General features: G+C 43.3%; 1 protein-coding gene across 3 annotated transcripts in view; it reads right to left on the reverse strand.

Moving 5' to 3' along the window:
- Positions 1 to 13,668: 13,668 nt before the first annotated feature.
- Positions 13,669 to 18,501, reverse strand: part of tle5 (TLE family member 5, transcriptional modulator) — a 40,901-nt gene continuing 36,068 nt past the window's right edge. For 2 of the 3 annotated variants that reach the window (XM_075485271.1, XM_075485273.1), the window contains 2 exons: positions 18,330 to 18,404; positions 13,669 to 17,301 (listed from right to left, as the gene is read on the reverse strand). In XM_075485271.1, coding sequence (XP_075341386.1) covers positions 17,074 to 17,301; positions 18,330 to 18,404 — 303 coding nt within the window. In that variant the 3' untranslated portion in view covers positions 13,669 to 17,073. The remainder of the gene's footprint in view (positions 17,302 to 18,329; positions 18,405 to 18,501) is intronic. The other variant, XM_075485272.1, reaches the window with a different exon arrangement.

Consider the following 18,501-nt stretch of genomic DNA (forward strand, 5'->3'; position numbering starts at 1 on the left):
AGCTGCATATGGCTGTCAGCAGGGAGGGAGAGGGAGGAGGAGGGAAGGGAAAGAAGAAACTCAGAAAGACAGGAAGAGATTGCTGGGTTGAAGACAAGCAGCAGCGGTGGAATGGCAGGGGAGGGGGGGCAAAGGTTCAAGGAAAAAAAGCGGAAGGGCACATTTAAAGGAGTAAAAAGTCAGGGAGGACAGACAAAATGAAGTTTTCCAAGAGTTATGAAGTGCTGTTAAAGTGGCAACAGCAGAGGAAGAAGAAAGAAGACAAGCAGAAACACAGAGTTGAAGGAACGAGACATTTACACGGACCAAGAGCCCAATTTAGGCAATTCAAAAAAATAAAAAATAGCTCTCCACTTTAGTCCATGTCTGTGCAAAACCTGTTATGTTTTACTGCTGACAACCAAGTAATTCAACTGACAGGAGGATTCACTGTGGAAAAACAATTTAGTTCAAAACCCGCATACTTGCAACCCTCAAGATTATACTGCACATGTAACCAACAAGAGATACCGTGCTCCATGGGCATGCTACCAGCACATTAAATGTTACCTTTCAGATTCTGTCAGTCATGAAATATCTGACATTACAGGCTACCAAGATAAAGAATGACTGGTTTAAAGGAGTTTTTATGCATTTAAAAATAGGCAGAGCATCATGTTTGTACATTTTTAGCATCACTCTCTCCTGTGCATGTGTAGCTATATAAAGCCAGAGGAACAGAGCAGAAAACCTGCATCAAAAATCACACTGTCCTTTCTAAAAATGCAAATCACTAAAAATGTAGCCTTGGAACAAATCTGACTAAACAAAACAAAAGAAAGCAAGCTGTTAAGTTGGTAGGTATGTGGTGTTGTTATGGAATACTTCAGACACGGCTGAAAGAGAGGAGGAGATCTCAGTCTTTGGATGATGTGTTGTGTGATGATGCTTCATAAAATAAACTCTGAATGAGAAGTAGCATTAAGTTTAAAAAGCCTGGGTGATGATGTCAGGAGTCTGGCTTCTGCCAAGGGAACTTTCACACCTCAGGGCCCATTTATGTATACTTGGCTGCAAAAAGCACACATGAATAATTGTAGGAACCATAGACCATAGATGCTCTTATTATAATGACTGCTTGGAAAGGCCTGTTAGATGCATGCCCAGAGGTTTTTATGTGCACAGAGGGAAGTATTCTGCACATGGGTCCTACCATTCTCTATAGTCACAACAAAATGGTCGCTACACGGTCATCCACAGAGAGCCTCTCTCAAACCTGCAGACAATGCAATGTAGATCAAATGTGCACAATGTAATAATAAAAATAAAAAAAACAATTCTTGGTTTTTCCAGTGACACCCACTGAGGAGCCACCTGACAGAGATGAAGGTGCCATCTGGTGACCTTGATCATGGATTATCTCGTGGTGTGCCCACAGTATGAGGGACTGCTGAAAGACAGCTTCTCTGAGACTGTGGTCAGCAGCAGCGGTGCTGACACCCGTCTGTTTCGTCCTTTTCATTAGTGATTTCAGGTTAAACTTTGAGTCGAGCCACATACTGATGTCTGCAGGTGAAGCTGTAACAGAGGCAGAGAGGAAGGCAAGTGTAGAAGCCTGGTGGATGAAATTTGGGACACTGTGGAGGTTGAACCTTACACCCTTGTGACCTTTTAGTTGAGGGCGTCGCAGTGGACATGTTCAGGCAGGTACCTGAGGTCAGTTAGAGTATGTATGTTGGGGAAGCAGTAATAACGAGAGGGAATGGACAGGCCGGTGAAAAGAAATGGCTCTGTGGTAGGCAAAGAGCTGGAGGCTGTCATCTACAATTCCCAGAACCTCCTATATCGCACGTTCAAAAGGTAGGTGAGTTCAGTTGGAGGCTGCTGTTGGAGCAGACAGACTGAAGGAGTCTTTTGTCCCTCAGGCAATTCAACTGCTGACAGTAACCGACCGCTCACCTGAATCTGTCATCAGGCTGTTGGACTGCAAATTACCTGTTATGTTAGTTGTACACACAACTCACAGTTAGATTTGCAAATACGAATGTGAATTCATAGTTTTTTTGTTTTCGCTGTGATCAGTATCGCATCCCCTCTCTTTTTTTTAGCTCTGTGCAATTTTCATTGGAGCACCTTTGGAGTTCGAACACCAAAAATCATAGCACACATGAAATAGTTTTAAGTTTGTAGGAGTAGTTACGAGTCCAAAATACGTATAGAAGAATAACACATTTTCAGGTTTGCAGATGAAGGAGTACCATACAGTTAATAAGCAAATGGAAAACAACACAGGATGAGGATGAGGAACAGGGAATGTATATTCTGAGGGAGTATAGCAAACAAGTGAATGCATGTGTGGAGAGAGCGTAATAAGCCACCTCTAAAACAGCTATGGAGCAGGTGAACACGAGATGCAAAACTACGAGGAATGATGAGGGACAGAGCTATTATCCATGTGAGAAAGACAAGGAAACTAGGTGGGAAAGAATGCAACAAGAGAATTTAGATTTGAGACCAAATCAAAACCACAGATCTGGGTACAGTGCGAGTAAAAGATTTAATTAAGTAAGAGTTCCCACTGGAACCTTCTGATGTTGCTAGAAACAAATCAAAACGGTTACCGAAGTCAGAGCGCGTTGAATATTTTTACAAAATTTGATCTGTCGACTAATTGTGGAGATCCTTCAATCCCTGCAAACGTCTGAGACAAACAGACAGACCTGGATCTCTCCATATCCCCCCTGAAGGTTTGGATGAAAATGTGGATTTCTTAATGTTAGAAATGATGGCTTGCAAAAAAACATTTGGTAGCATATCACAGATTTAAGCTGAAAACAGGTGTATCACTGAGAAATCAGCATTCCAGCAACTGAACGATCATTCTATAACCTGACAACTATGTGCTATTGAAGTCAGACAATGGACTCCGCATGGCAGCCACAGACCAGATAAAGAAACTCTATTGAAAAACCATTGAATAAATTCTCCTGATGTGAAAACGTCTGAATATCTCCCACTGCATGTGCAGCGGTTCAGGCTGTTTGCAGCCTTGATCTCTGGGCAGCAGCGCTGCAAAAAAAAAAAAAAAAAAGAATCATATAAATTTTTAATATGAACAACAAAGTGAAAAACAGACAGCGAACAAAATTAGAATTCTGAAGTACATGTTGGTGGGAATATATTTGTGAAGCACACAAAGTGGCTGAGAAGATCTAACATTAGCATTGCTGCGTTTAGGAGGCGAACTACAAGGAGGCCATTATCTTGTCATTGGCACTCACTGTAATGCTTGCTTTTAGAGTAGAGCTTGGCTAAATGCAGCTAGAAAATGAGAAAAAGAGAGAGAGTGGGGGGGGGAGAGGCAAGAGAGAACAGAATAAACAGAGAATTGAAGAGGCAGGAAACATAGAAAACGGTGGACAGACAGAAATGCGGCAGACGAGAATTTAGATTAAAAAGTGAAATGGGATAAGAAGGTTTTCCTGATTCGTGACTGAAGAAAAACGAAGCCGAGTCGGTTTCATGGTGTGAAGAGGAAGCCAAACCTCTGTTGTGGAGAGTTTGCCTGCGGTGTTTTCATACATGATCCAGCGCTGATGGATGAAGGCTGTAAGAGGATGAATTAGTGATGAGGATCAGGATGAAAGCGCCTCCTAGAAACAGTGGAGCGGGAGCACATGGGACAGGTGAGCCCGGCCTGTCAGGCTGCAGGAGCGGTGGACGGGCCGGGCCGGGCCGGCCATGAACCCATGACCCGTCAGTGTTCACGTCAAACACGCCAGCAGCACCTCGGCGCAGTCTGTGGACACATCAGAGAGAATATCAGCCCATTCCACTGCTCTGTGTGTTTTCATAGCTTAGCTCTGTAATTCAAACCAGCTCTGGCTGGATATTGGCAGATTGATCCACATTAGCAGTAATTAAATCCAGCCAACAAATGAGCAAAGCGCTGAAGTTTTCGAACATTGTTTACATCTGAAAGAAAGCCTCATCTCAAACTTCACTGTAGCTGCAAACATGATAAAAAAAACAAAAAAACACTTTGACCCATTATACATACAGCAGCACCACGGGGGCTGGGTGGAATGGAATCACAGCCAGCCGAAACTGCCTCAAAAAGGAATACATACACAAATAAAAAGGTATTTAATTGTTTTACTGAGGCACTCTCCTCCAGCTGAGCCCAAATGTAGTATGTACTGTATGGGACCTTGTGCTTATCTGTAGAGTCTAAATCACTTCACGCACAACAATATGGAGACCAACAGGCTGGCTTTAGAGAGGAGGGAAGTAGCCTCAGTCATGCATACATTAATTCACACAGTAAACCTTTATTCTCCTCAGAAAGACATTTGACCCTTGTGGAACAACAGGAATTTATAAAAGCCACTCCATTATTTAGTAGGTTGAATGGCTATGTCAAAAGAACACACGCTGAGTAAAAGTGTAGCTAAAGGTATTCAAAGCACGGCTGGCTTTCGGTTCAGACTGCTTAACAACCGATGGCTCTTTTGTAAAAATCCGCAACATGAATAACAACACATGAGATTTGTCTGTCTAAAAGGCCGTAGTTTCTGTCACTAATCATGAGATGGTAATGCCCATTGCAGGTTGATGTTTTCTGTTGGGTGTGTTCACATGATGTGATGGGAAGCGTGATGCACGAATAATAAACACGTAGCCTGCATATGTTCCAACCTAGATCATTTGTAGGTGAGAAAAGTAAGAAAACACTGTGCAGGGGAAACAACTATCTCTTGCTAAAAATGATTTCAGTATCACAACACCCTGTGGTTTAGTGTGGTTTTGTGGAAAGTGGACATCACCATGTTGGAATGGATCTCAGGACCTATGACTCAGACAGCTGGAGATGTGACATATATTCTTAAACCATAAAGATCTGCCGTGAGATTGTGGTGTAGCAGCCTATAACCAGCTGCATATGATCACCAATGAAACAGCTATTAAATGTGGTTCTAAACCAGCAGATCCTCCACCATAATCGTGGTACACACACAATTTGACGGGCGTTTCCTTTCTTCATCCACTTACTTACCTCCTCATAGAGCCTTAAACCCCGTCTCTTGAGTCATCTCCACAGATGCCGTGATGCAAGCTAACTACGTAAATGACAAGAGGCGCAACGATTAGATAAATTTCAGACTGACTGGTGAATCCACTGATTTTTCACGTCACATGGAGGATTAAAATCAAATTACTTGTTCTCTGCCCGATCTAAGATAGGTCCTCCTAATTCAATATAACTGCAGTGGCATCTCCAACATGGCTGCAGAGTGTTGAGATGTGATGTCATAACGCTGTTCTGAGAGTTTACATCAAAAAAACAAATAAACTGAGAGTTGGAAGCCATTAAGATTTCAAAATACCATCAGGAGGTTTATATTTCAAAGGGGGGGACAAGTCAGCAATAAGAGACTGAAGCACATCTCACAAACTGACTGAAAGAAAAAGAAACGTCTCGTTCATGTTTAAAAAGTGAAAGGATTCAAGGTTCTTGGAGTTAATAAAAAAATTCTTTGTGCAAAACTGGTAGTTTATGTTTTAGCAATCTAGCGAAAATGCTTCATTTGTGCATTTGGAGATTTTTCTTTTGGCTAAACTAACATTTTTTTATCAGTTGTATTTTACAACAAAAACGTTTGATCCTTTAAAAGCTTTTCTATTAGATATTAAGTGACAACAGCTGCACTTTTGGATCGATCGTATTCTGGGAAAAATTAGAACATTTTAACTCAACTTTCTCTTGAAATTAAGATTTGCTTATCTTAATTTCAAATGATTAGAGTGATTTGAGTCTGATTTAAAAGTTGTTATTGAATAAAAAAAATGTTATCTTAAATTGGATAAAACTTCATTCATTTACTAATTAAAGCAATTAATTCAAGCTGGTTCAACAATGCCCCTTTGAAATGTAAAATCTGTGGTGTTTTTTATATTTACTGGGTTATTGAAGTATTTATTTAGTCTTTTTACCCCCTTTGTCTAAGCTTAAAGCTCTGCTTTGTGAGATTTACTGACATCTAGAGGGGAAGCAGCAGGCTGCAACCAAGCAGACTTTGTTTAGTTCTTTATTTTCTCTGCCCGCAATGATAAATATTTCAGATTCTCTCACAAAGTTCAGATTATAACCTGATTTCACACCATTTCTTGCACTCACTGATGTACATCTGCTCAGCATTCATAAATGAGTTGCAGTAAATACTTCATATCAGACACTAAAGACAGGACGTGAACACCTTCTTAGACATGTTTCTTCAATTTACGAAAGGGGTCTGACCCGTGAGGACCCAGCTCTGGTGTCAGAGCTCTTCTGGTGTGGAAGAATTTGAGATGTGGCTGTTTCTACTGTTAAGAGTGAACCAACTCCAAGCAGCTGAATGATTCTTTTGTTAATAGAGGCTGCATCTGTGATTGCAGTCTGTGTGTTTGTACTGTTGAAACAGTGAGAAAAACAAAGTAGATAGTAGGGGTGAAATGTACAGAAAAACCGATAAAAAGGAAGACCCGCTTTCCCCTCCAGCCGCCAGCAGATGAAGGGGAGGAGGAAGAGGAGGAGGGGCACTGTGGCAGGCTGCAAATAGGGCTGGTGTGAGGGAGAGGACAGAGAAGGCACTTGCTAAATGAATTTGGCTTTCAGGGATGGGGAGTCGACTCCACTGCTGTGCCAGCAATGTGTGTGTTTGTGTGTAGGGATGTGAGCTTGTACATTCATATCCACAATATATACGCACACACGAGTGCCAGCGTGTGTTAAAGGCTTTTTTTTTAATGTGTGTGTGTGTGTGTGTGTGTGTGTGTGTGTGTGTGGGGGGGGGGGGTTTAAAACACAAATGTTTTTTATAGGCTTGTGTCTGTAAAACATTACAGGGTGTGCTAATACATATCTTGTGGACAGATGACTAAATAATTCTCCTAAATGTGGGCTGTGTGAAACGGTGTGTGCCTCTGTGTGTGTGTGTGTGTGTGTGTGTGTGTGTGTGTTTTAGGCACACTGTCACCAGGATTGGAAGTGACAGGCAGGAAGTATCAGAGGCAGCTGGGTAACAGCCCACTAACCACACAGGGGAGGGCTCCACACTGAAAAACATTACCAGTGGGGGCAGAGACACTACAGAAAGAGAGGGGTGTGGGGGTGGGGTGGGGGGTGCAGAGAAAAAAAGGACTGAGGAATAGAAAAACAAAGGTTTGTTGTTTGCTTTTTTTCTATCGGTCGTAAGAAGAGGAAAATCTAGGATTATAGCTTTTGTGGTTTTGTGGGTCCAGCAGCCAGCCGAGCTAAGCTTTGTTGTTTTTGCTCTGCTGTGTGTCGTACGTGTGCGAGTTCATTCAGAGAAACGCAAGTGTTCACATGTTGGAGAAAAAATATTAGAAACTCATGCGTACTCATTGGTAGAACATGCCTGTGTTTGTGACATCAAAGTGAACATTACCGTCGGCCTGTTGGACAGAAAACGTTATAATCTTGTCCAGCTAGACATTTGTGTTCAAGACCGTGTTGAATGTGTATCATCTCATTTGTAATAAATGAGGATTATATCTCAGAAGTTTGTTGAACCTTTGTGCATCTATACATGCAAGCATACGTGTATGCCAGCTCTACAGATGTAGAACCCGATAGCCCTCATTGAGTCAGAGTTTTCATATCTCTGACTGTTCATGCTGTGCCGCATCCGTTTGAAATCAGCAGTTATTGGCATATAACTCTCGGGGTCGTTATGTCACTAAAGCAACATGTGAAGTATTCATAAGCTGAGGAAAAATTTGATCTCTCTGTTGAGACACAGTCTTCGCCGTCACTGTGTAAAACATTTTACAGAAACAATAGCCAGAATTCTTACGAGTTCCAACCCTTTCGACAAGTAGGGAGTAAATATGCAGATTATTTGTTGCATGTTACAGCATTTAACCCCTTTAGCTTTTTTTAATTTAAAAAAAGCAAATGTGTGCAACTTTCTGTGGTCGCTTTACACACACTGAAACTATCCAAGACTAAATGACCCCTGACTCCAATTCCATACCTGAAGTACAAACCAAGAAAGGTATCAATCACTTCCTTGAATTCTTGGAACAGATTCCATAAAGCATCTACTTCTATCTTCACACGTTTTGCTGAGAGGTTTTGAAACTGCAGGAGAGAAGAGAGACGATATTATCAGCCAGGATTTTATAGAAAAAACACGTCCAAAAGAGAAAAGGAAGGCAATGAGGCATCGGTTAAAGAAGGTAGCCTTAAGGCAGAGGAAGAGGAGAGTCTGAGATAGACAGTGAGTAATAGAGATCAGGCACGAGCGGTTATGAGTCAAACATGAAGACGGGGACGGGAGATGAAAGACAAAAAAGTAGAGCGAGAGAAATGGGGTGAGATGATGATGAGAATGGAAGATGAGATAGGAGATGAAGGTAGGAAGGACTTTTGTGTAAAAAAAAAAAGAAAGAGAGGTTTTAAGGAAATTTCAGAAGGAGGAGGGAAGGGAGAAGATGGAGATGAGGAAGGTCAGCAGAGGAGAGAAGAGGACAAAGGGTAAAGAAGGGAGAGAAAGGATTTATCTCCCTGTATCTCATATGAGCCCATTAAAGATTTAGAAGTCTCATTTCTTTCTCTGCTGGAGAACACAAACACACACGGGGACATCTGCATGCTCACACAACAGCTCAGACACAGTAAACACAAATACACACACGGATGCAAACTCATGGTCTCGTACACCGTACGTGCGTCTGCCTCACAGACAGTGTGAGTGTTTCAGGTGCACTCAGAGACGTGTCTGTGGGTCTCAGCTGGAGGAGCAGTCACACACACACACACACACACACACAGTGACGGATCACTCTAAATTTAGTGGAGGAAAAAAAAAAGAAAAATATAAATAGAGGAAGGTTTTAAACTGAGAAAGAGGAAAATGTAGACGAGAGTCTGAAAGAGGCAGGAGTGAGCTAGAGTGAGAAAAAAGAGGTAAGGAAGGGGAAAGAGTGACGGTGATGGATGAGAGGGATAGATGGATTGGGGGGGGGGGGGCGCCTCGTGCAGCGGGTTTGAGGATGGAGATCCGTCAGACTAGATTGACAGCCTGGGTGAATAAACTGGCACAGCGGGGTGGAGGGGGCGTCAGATGGAGAGAATAAGAGAAAAGATGGAGGGAAAAGGAGAGAGAGATGGAGGAGGGGAGTTAACTAAAGCTACGCAGCGTCTCCGTAATCAAGCCATAAAAGAGAGCCGGAAAAAGACGAGTGGGTTCTGAATGAGTCAATCATGATTAATCAAGACGCTTTTTTTGCTCTCCCTCGCTCTCACTCCGTCTTTTTGCTCAGGCTCATCATCATTACACACACGCGCGCGCACACACACTCACACACACACTTGTTTCCCAGCAGAGGCCCTATGCATTCCCATCAGGACTGCAGCACATACACGCCGAGGCTCCATTCAGCTCAGAGGGCCTCAGCTAACTTTTCTCAGACTTGTCGGCCCGTGAACCTTCAGATCGACACTCTCATGAAAAGTTGATTGTGGTGTAATTGTAGCGTGTGATGTTTAGGATCCGACTCTCAACTAAGAGGCACCGGTTGGGGCGCATGCAGGAAGCGGGGACGCTAAAACTCCCATTCAAAACAGAGCGTGGCTCTCTGGTAAATGGTGTGAAGTACAGGGCGGGGAAAGCGCACGAAGAGCGCCAACGGCTACACGTGCACGGCCATAATGAAAGGGGCGTGCTGGATTTACGCAGCAGTGAAAGCTTGTGGCTCACAGTATAGGTTTTATACAGCACATGAAATATCTGCGCGTGACCTCCTCACTTCTACAGAGGACGATGGCAGTCTGTGCTGGAGGTGCATTGAGAACATCATTTACATGCTCCGTGTTGATCGACATTGTGCGACAGCTTAGAGCAAGTCAAAAAGTGGATGAACCAAAATTTCCTTCAGTTAAATCAAGAAAAAACTGAGGTCATTGTGTTTGGCAACAAAGAGAAGAGGTTTGCTGTCAGCAAACACCTTGAGTCACTGTCTCTAGAAACTAAAGAACAAGTCCGGAACCTCGGCGTGCTGATAGACTCAGACCTGACCTTCAACAATCATATCAAATCAGTCACCAAATCAGCCTTTTATCTACTTAAGAACATATCCAGAATGAAGGGTTTCATGTCCCGAACAGATCAGGAGAAGCTGATTCATGCTTTCATCTCCAGCAGACTTGACTACTGTAACGGTCTTCTGACTGGACTCCCCCAAAAGAGTCTCAAACAGCTGCAGCTCATTCAGAACGCTGCAGCCCGAGTTTTAACCAGAACAAAGAGATCACATCACATCACCCCAGTTCTCAAGTCTTTACACTGGCTACAGATACAGAATAGATTTTAAAGTTCTGCTACTCGTCTACAAATCACTGAATGGTTTAGGTCCAGAATACATGAATGACATGCTAGTAGAGCAGGGGTCTTCAATGTTTTCCAGGCCAGGGACCCCCAAACTGATGGAGAGTTGGAGCAGGGACCCCCCTACCATTTATATGGCATACAATTGTGTTTTATATTTAACGGGGCCTAGTGCCGTGTATAAACATAGCTTACTCTGTTATTGTACATTCAATACTAAGCTATTCAAATAATACACAGGTTAATATATTCATGTTTTTATTTTAAACATGTGCAAGGTACAGGGTGGCCGTGCCACTGCCATTTATAAACAAACATCTTGCATACAACACTGAGCTATTCAAATAATCCACAGATTTTAACTTTAAACATGCATGTAGATGGGACAATGAATCCTCAAACCATCTGTGGATGGCACACGTTTGCACACAATTTGTGAGAAAAAACTATTTGAAAAAAAAAAGAAAAAGAAAAAGAAAAAAGAAATATTAAAAATCGTCTAATCAACCAAAGATTTCGCGACCCCCCCTGCTGTACCTCCGCGGACCCCCTGGGGGTCCCAGACCCCCTGTTGAAGACCTCTGTAGTAGAGTATAAACCCCGCAGAGCTCTGAGATCTGCTGACTCAGCTCAGATAGTGGAGCCCAGAGTTCAAACTGGACCCGGTGAAGCAGCTTTTAGCTGTTATGCTGCACACAGCTGGAACAAACTACCAGCAGAACTGAAATCAGCCACAACTGTAAGCACTTTTAAATCCAGGTTAAAAACATTTCTCTTTCGGTGTGCGTATGGTTGAGTTTATATCTTTCTTTTTCCCCTCTTCTTTGATTGCTTTTAACTGTGTTTTAATTTTTATTCTTTTTTTTTCTCTTTAAATTGCTTGTTTTTATGCAGCTTTATGCTGTTCTTTTAAATGCCTTATCTTTATGTAAAGCACATTGAGTTGCCTGTGGTATCAAATGCGCTATATAAATAAAGAAGCCTTGCCTTGCCTTGATGTAGCTGCCTTTCATCACACGGGTAAATAGTTATCGCACAGTTTGATAGAAGAGTAACGAGTGGTCCTGTTTGCAGTGTTTCTTAATTAACTTAGTAGACATTTATGAGATAATCTGATACCTCTGTGGCAGGAGGCCCGCAGCCCAAAACAACATGACAAAGAGGACAACCAGGGCTATTGTTTAGCGGAGTCCCCCCTCATATACACCTCTTCATTAGAGTGATTAAATGCACATGCACGGAAAACTTCAGTGTACACAGCTGACCCTGATCATAGTTTTAACCAAACCACATCCGCGGGATCCCAGTTGGTTCATACATGCAGCTACCATAAATTTGGCTTTAGGTGCTGCAGTCTGGGTGAGGGTAGGAACAGCTGAGGAATGCCCACTTTGTGTCCATGCATCTCTTAACAGTATTAGTCATCGTGTGGACCCTTAAAGACACAACATAGCAACCCTCTCTGCTCTCTGAAGACAAATATCCTCTCACAATGCGAGTCCCTGCACACATATTGGTCAAAGTCCATGAGAAACCAGTTTTCCAAGCAGCTATGATGGGAAAGACTGGGAGGAGAGCCCTTTCTTGGAAAGATTTTTCCATTCAGGTTTGCATGTTTTCAAGGTGAGACGACTCTAAACCCTGTAGGGTTGAGGTCAGTGTGTCCGGTGCTGTGTCAGAAAGGCCATTCACAATCACTTTCCTTCCAACTCAGATTTCTACATGTCCACTTACACCAGAAAAAGTCACATCCCAGGTGTTGCGAAATCACATAACAGGACTGTTTTACGAGCCTGGACTGAACGCCGAGAGCGAATAAACCAGGATTTACTGAGGGAGCCAGACCCGGAGAAGTGACTGTGTTGGTGTGAACGTGCAACCAAACTCTGAGGTCCGGCCTTGGCGATCAGGATTTTTCTGTGGAGATGTCAGAAAAAACCCCGTCACAAAAGAATGGTGACCCCTGTTTTCCTTTCTTTGATTAATAATCAGTTTACTGCTTTAAAAATTCACCTTGAACACTGTTTTTTCTCCACCCTGAAGCAAATCCACAACGTGGTCTTTTTTTTCCCCCTCCAGTATCTGTGCTATAACTTTTTCAAACATCCAAGACTGCAACACACTTGTGTACTTTTTTCAAGCTTATATAAACTTTCTTTGAACAAGGCGTACTTGAAAGGACGGGAAATGTGTAACTGCATGACTTCATAATGAATCACATTATTGATATTTAGCTTCCCGGTTAACATTATTAATCAAACAGAATGAAAGAGTTTTGGGGGGGGGGGGGCAGAATGCACAATTCTAGCCGAGCTATGACATATAACCCCAATGTGCTTTCCATTTGTTTTTCCCAATAAGGACACAGAGGAGTAAGCTGCAACAGGCAGTAATTATTGGTAGACTTAGGTCACGGTTGGTTTTGTTTACATGATGCTGGTGCATTTTTCTCAGCAGGATCTAATGTGCTCCATAGAGAAACAGCAGAGAACCCCCCCCCCACTCCTCTGCTGCTGGTGAAGAGTGTGTGAATCCTCAGACAGAAAGAGGAAAAAATAGGGCGCTTTCATATTTATTTAAGTGTCAGATCCAGAGCTGTCTGTAGGGAGAGAGAAACAGAGAGGAAGGGAGGAAGAGGAGGAAGGGCTGCAACCACAGGAACTCAGAGGGTTCACAAGCCTTCCTCTGTCTCCTCCACACGCACACACACATTCATCTGGCTGCACGGACCCAGTGAAAAGGCAAAACAGAGGGAGAGAGTAGCAGGAAGGAAAGATGAGGGTGAGAAGAGACAAGAGGGGGAAACGAGGAAGAAAGGCAAGGATGTGCAAAAAGAAAAAAATATCGTCCACTAGATGTGAACTGACCTGACTTTGTCTGTGTGTGTCAAGTCTCGGCGTTAAAGGCAGAGCAGCCACATGAGGATTGTGGGCAGGTTCTGATCCACTGTCTCAGAAATGTCACATCGGCTGTGGGTACACGCAGTACAGAATAGATAAACCCTCATCAATAGTTTTAGAGAACAGGAAGCTCCCTCTCCAGCGTGACACACACAAACCGAGTCACGCAGCCCCAGTAATTACCTGCTGCTTTCAGGTGATGGGAAACGTAAAGCAACACTTCCTCCTGGCGGATCTGCTGTGAACTACAGGCCCCCTCAGCAAGGAAGGCAGAGGACATCGGGTCTGGTCTGAATCCATCTGCAGTATCGTCACCATTATCATCGCCATCATTAGTTTACATCACAGTTTTTGTAAGTGAAGCATCCGGATCGGTCAAAGGAGAGCGAGAGACGTTCTTCGTGATTTGATTGACTTTATTTGTAAGGCACAAGAAGTCCTTCCTTACTGCAGAACATTTCATATCATTTATAGTAAATTTTTAATTGTAGTTTTTTTTTTTTTTTATAGTTCCTTTTTTTTTGTTGTTGTCGTTGTTGCGGTTTGTTTATATGAAGCTATGATTTCAGACACAAAACATTTTTTTTTTGCCAAAGTACACACTTTTAGTTTTACATTATACACAAAATAAGTATTTAAAAAAAGACCTTTACAAAGCTCATAACGCTTACAATGCTTCACGCTATGATGGCAGGTAGTTTGGGTGGGGGGTGCATGTAAAGAAGATGGGTGGGAGTTGGGGGCAGAAAGAACGGCAGAGGTCAAAGGAGATAAAAGGTCGACATACTGCAGTCCCCCCCCCTGCTGTCACATCAGTTTTGTAACACAACAGCACAAGAACCATCCAGGACAGAACAGAGAAGATGCAGCCATATACACATAAAGCTCTCCATGTAGAATTGTATAGAGAGGCGAGTATCGCCAACTACTTGAACAAATACATAGAACCTCATTTGTATGTTTATAACATCAGCTTCGCAGCTCTCCTTCTAAGTTTATATCGAGAACTATATGAAGAAAAAAAAAAAAAAGGAAAAAAAAAAATAATAATCAAGAGCATCGATCACAAAGTTTGGATCAAACATTCTTTAAAAGAAAAAAATATATATCTTCACTAGAAAGAAATCGGTCTCAGCTCCTCGCAGACATGCATTGACGCGTGTTTGGTCTCCACACTCGGTGCGTCACTAAAATGAGTGCGCTATGCAGGTAGATACAGGCGGTATGTGGCGAGACTGGGGGGGGGATGCTGCGGGCTTAATTCACAAGCGGAGTATGTTTGCTTTAAGTTGTAGTAAAAATGCATTTCAGCTGGTGTATCACCGACCGCCCCGCGTGTACAGCCGTCTATACACATATCGCTAAAAGAAAGAAAACGCACAAACACGCACGACAGTGGCTTTCGTCAGCTGAACTTTTACAACAGCGCGTCTCATTCTGAAATCCCAACACAAGCAAAGTTCGGCTGTTAATGCCTCAAACCTGCACGAGTCGACCACTTCGTGAGTGAACGTGTTACTGATAATAAAGCGGACTTCATCATCATGCTAAGAGGCTTTTTGAGGACTGAAGAGGCTGAGCTGAGTGAAGCTTCTTGACTGCGAGAACAGAGGACGCCGCGTTGCGCTGAACAATCAAAACACATCGATGCCACTAAACTCAGAGCAGATCTTTTAATAGTCCCATCTCTCTTTATCTTTTTGGGGTCCAACGCTGCTGGGGCTCGATGGCCACAGATTGCTTGGAATTCTGACAGTAAAACACGAGTGGTGCCTGCTAAGCTGCATATGCGACTTTCAGAGAGCAACTCGGGCTGATTCTGGTCCAGCCCGCCCGTTTAGAGCCCTGCACACCAGCAGGCCACGTTCCACGTTGCCGATTGGATCTCCAATTTCAACTAAGTGACGTCGGCATCTGTATTCAAATATCACATTTGAGAAGCTTTTATACGGAATGCTTTTGCAAATTTTCAGCTGAAAAAGCAGTTTCATCTTCAAACGTTGGCTGACATTTTTTTGGGGTTTGGCAGCTAAATAAATTCAGATCACTGACCAGGTGGCCGACATACAACCTGAAATTTAGTTTCCATTTCGGTTTAGACGAATGTGATCTTCAAATTTCAACCAGAGCAGCTTCTTACTCTACAATGTCTGTCGATGTTTTTAAGACTGAGTCGGAATATGAGTTACGGCTGTGGGATGCAACACATGAGCCCTGCACATGCGCAGTCACACCTGTGTTGGTACTGTTGTCGTGCTGATAAGGCCACAAAGACCACATCAGGGGCCCACAACAATACCAAAAGGCCGAAGAGCAAAATGCTGTGGTGCAGGGTTGGAAATGCAACTTTTGTTTTCATTTTCATCGTTTGGTTGAGAATGTTTTTGGCTCAGTTCACCTGCCATGGGGCAGATTAACCAGAGCGTTTATTTGTCGTAATGTATGCCGTTTAATGTGAATTTACAGTGGCTATGTTTATCTTTTATGCTGACATACAGCTCATCTGTAAAGTGGACCGCTTCAGAGACCAACATAAACTAGTCGGATTCAAAGACCCCCTCAAAAACCAAAAGCAGACAAGCTTTTGCAGAACCTACTTCATGCAGAGATTAATATCCCAGGTCCAGTGTCTGTATATTAAATTTGTACACTCAGAGTGGAAAAATAAAACATTCCCCATGTGACAGCCTGTATGCTGCTGTCATAGTCTTGTCCTTGTTTTTGCCAAAGCCTGAATCTTGAGAGGAGGATTTGTCAAAGACACACACTGCCCTCTGCTGTCAAACATACAGCATGAACCACTGCCTCGCCTCACTGTCTGCTCCGATACTGGTGCACACTGATGGTGAAAAGGGTGGTGGGAGGGTGGAGGAGGGAGAGGGTTCTTTTTTTGTTGTCATGCTGCGCTACCTCACTTCTGCTAAATGACGCCTCTCTGCTAAGGTTCTGCGTAGATTCATCCAACAGGCCTCACAGGGTCAAACAAGGATTATTTTCCTTTGGCCAAATACATTTGGAGTTTACATCAAATTTCTAGTTTGTCGACATGAGAGCTCTTCCTGCTTTTTGATTTTTAAGTGAGGGGTAAAGTTGAGACATTTCTATGATGTGTAACAAGCCATCGTTAATGCTCACAGCCCACTTTCAGTGTAAAATAAAGACATGTATTCTTAATCCTTTATCTGAGGAGATTGCAAAAAAAAACCTATCAAACAAAACGAAGGACTTTCCCAAACCTTAGTCAAAGAATCCCCGTTATTAAAAGCTTTGCCTGTTTTAGCACAGAGAAAGCAGTGCACTCGGTCTTGGGAGCCAGTCCAGCCTAACAAGGACTTGCGCAGAACCAGAGCAAGAGGTCGGGGAGAAAGTGGGTAGACGAGGGGGGAGAAAAAAAAACTGAAACTAAGCGGGAACAAGAAGTGAGAGACGGATAAACAGGAAGGAACAGAAATAGAAAGTCCTGATAAGAGGATCAACAGGAAAATTGTAGCTTGAACACAAAAACAGGACCCTATTCAAAGGAAAGAGAGAGAGAGAGAGAGGCAGTGACATGGTGACAGAAAGAAAAGGCAGAAATCAAAACAAACCCATTACTGTAAATATGAAGAGATCAGAGTGCCAAAGCTCTCCCAATAATGGGATTAGTTAGGGTTCTGAAGCTGGAGCTGTGATGATGGGATGAAAGCCCATGTTGGGAGGGTCAGAGAGAGGGAGACCAGGAGAGGGGCTGTAGGGCCAAGGGAGCTCAGATCTGGGGATTCAGGTCTCTGGATAAAAGCAGAGCTGAGTGGGGACACCATTTAATCGGACTTGTCTCCATCTTCCTCGCGGTGGCTGTCGACGCCGTCACGAGACGCTTTCTCCTCTTTGGCCAGCTGGGCTTGGGAGGCCAGCAGAGAGGAGAGGGAGAAGAGGCCGGAGGAAGTAGTGACGGCAGGGAGGGTCGGCTGGCTCAGGCCCAGAGGCAGGGGGGTCATGGGCAGGGCCAGGCCCTGGAGCTGAGACAGCTGGTGAGCCTGGAGCTGCTGCTGCATGGAAGACAACCAGACACAACTTAGACACAGAAGACAGATCCAGCACACAAATCACAGCAAAACACTGTATGATTTGTAAAACATGCGATACATCGGCCCCTTGTAAATCACATGTAATGGGCCCTGGTCAATAGGGCTAATAGTCTGAGCTCTATAGGATGCAACAACAAAAATACACCCTTAGTGGGAGATGGAAAGTCAGCACAAAGCATTTCCTATTCATAATAGATGCAATTTTCCATACATGCATTTAGTATCAAGAGAACAAATGCAGAACAGAGAGTACAAGGAAAAATGTCTACAAAACAAAGAAATGATCCCCTGACGTATACTTGCAGTTTAATTCAATTTACAGAGAGACATTATTACAGACTCATGCCTCCTCATCACTCCACATACACACTCAGCAGTCTGAACAGCATCGAGCAACATCAGCATCCTTCAGCTACACCTCCAAAGTCAACTTGTTCTACTTTGTCTTCAGAACCAGACAGTTCTGTATTATCCAAATGTTCGTAATACAGTTAAAAAGGACAAAATATGCCATTTTTAGCCACAAATACAGGCCTCTGCAGACCTGTATCCTTTTTGTTCCAACCAGAAGACATAAAGACAAAAGCAACTCATTCCTCACAGTGATTGAGTGGTTAGGCTACCCTACATTAGACCCGCGGTACAATGATGGAGCATCTACGATAGCAAACACAGGGATGATAATGATAAAGTGCAGCTTGCTAATATTAAAGCCACAGCTATAAAGGATTGCAGCTAGCTGGCTAATGTCCAATTTGTACTGATTCAGTAGTTTAGAAGGAAGTACTCTATAGTTGTAGTAACAACAAGATAAAGACGTTTAACCAGGTAGCAGGTCATTTGATACAAAACTCATCACGAGGAGCTAATTTGTTGCACAAACAATACGCCAATAAATCAGGCTATTAAAGTAAACAATAGAATTGATCGTGCTGATCAATATTCTATCATCAGACCCTCGGGCGGGGCCGGGGGCTGGACCATCGTACCCTTATGATGGAGTTCATCTCTGGAGGGGTGACCTGCTTGGCCCTCTCTATGGCTGCCAGGACCTGCTGCTGGTGCTGCAGACACAGTGTGTTTGTTCAGGGGGTGGGGGTTGGAGTAAGACAGAAACAAGGGGAGGCAAGTTCAGGGGGGGAGAGAGGAGAGGTGGACGGG

The sequence above is a fragment of the Odontesthes bonariensis genome, chromosome 15 (assembly GCF_027942865.1).
Source record: "Odontesthes bonariensis isolate fOdoBon6 chromosome 15, fOdoBon6.hap1, whole genome shotgun sequence".
Classification (NCBI taxonomy): Eukaryota; Metazoa; Chordata; class Actinopteri; order Atheriniformes; family Atherinopsidae; genus Odontesthes; species Odontesthes bonariensis.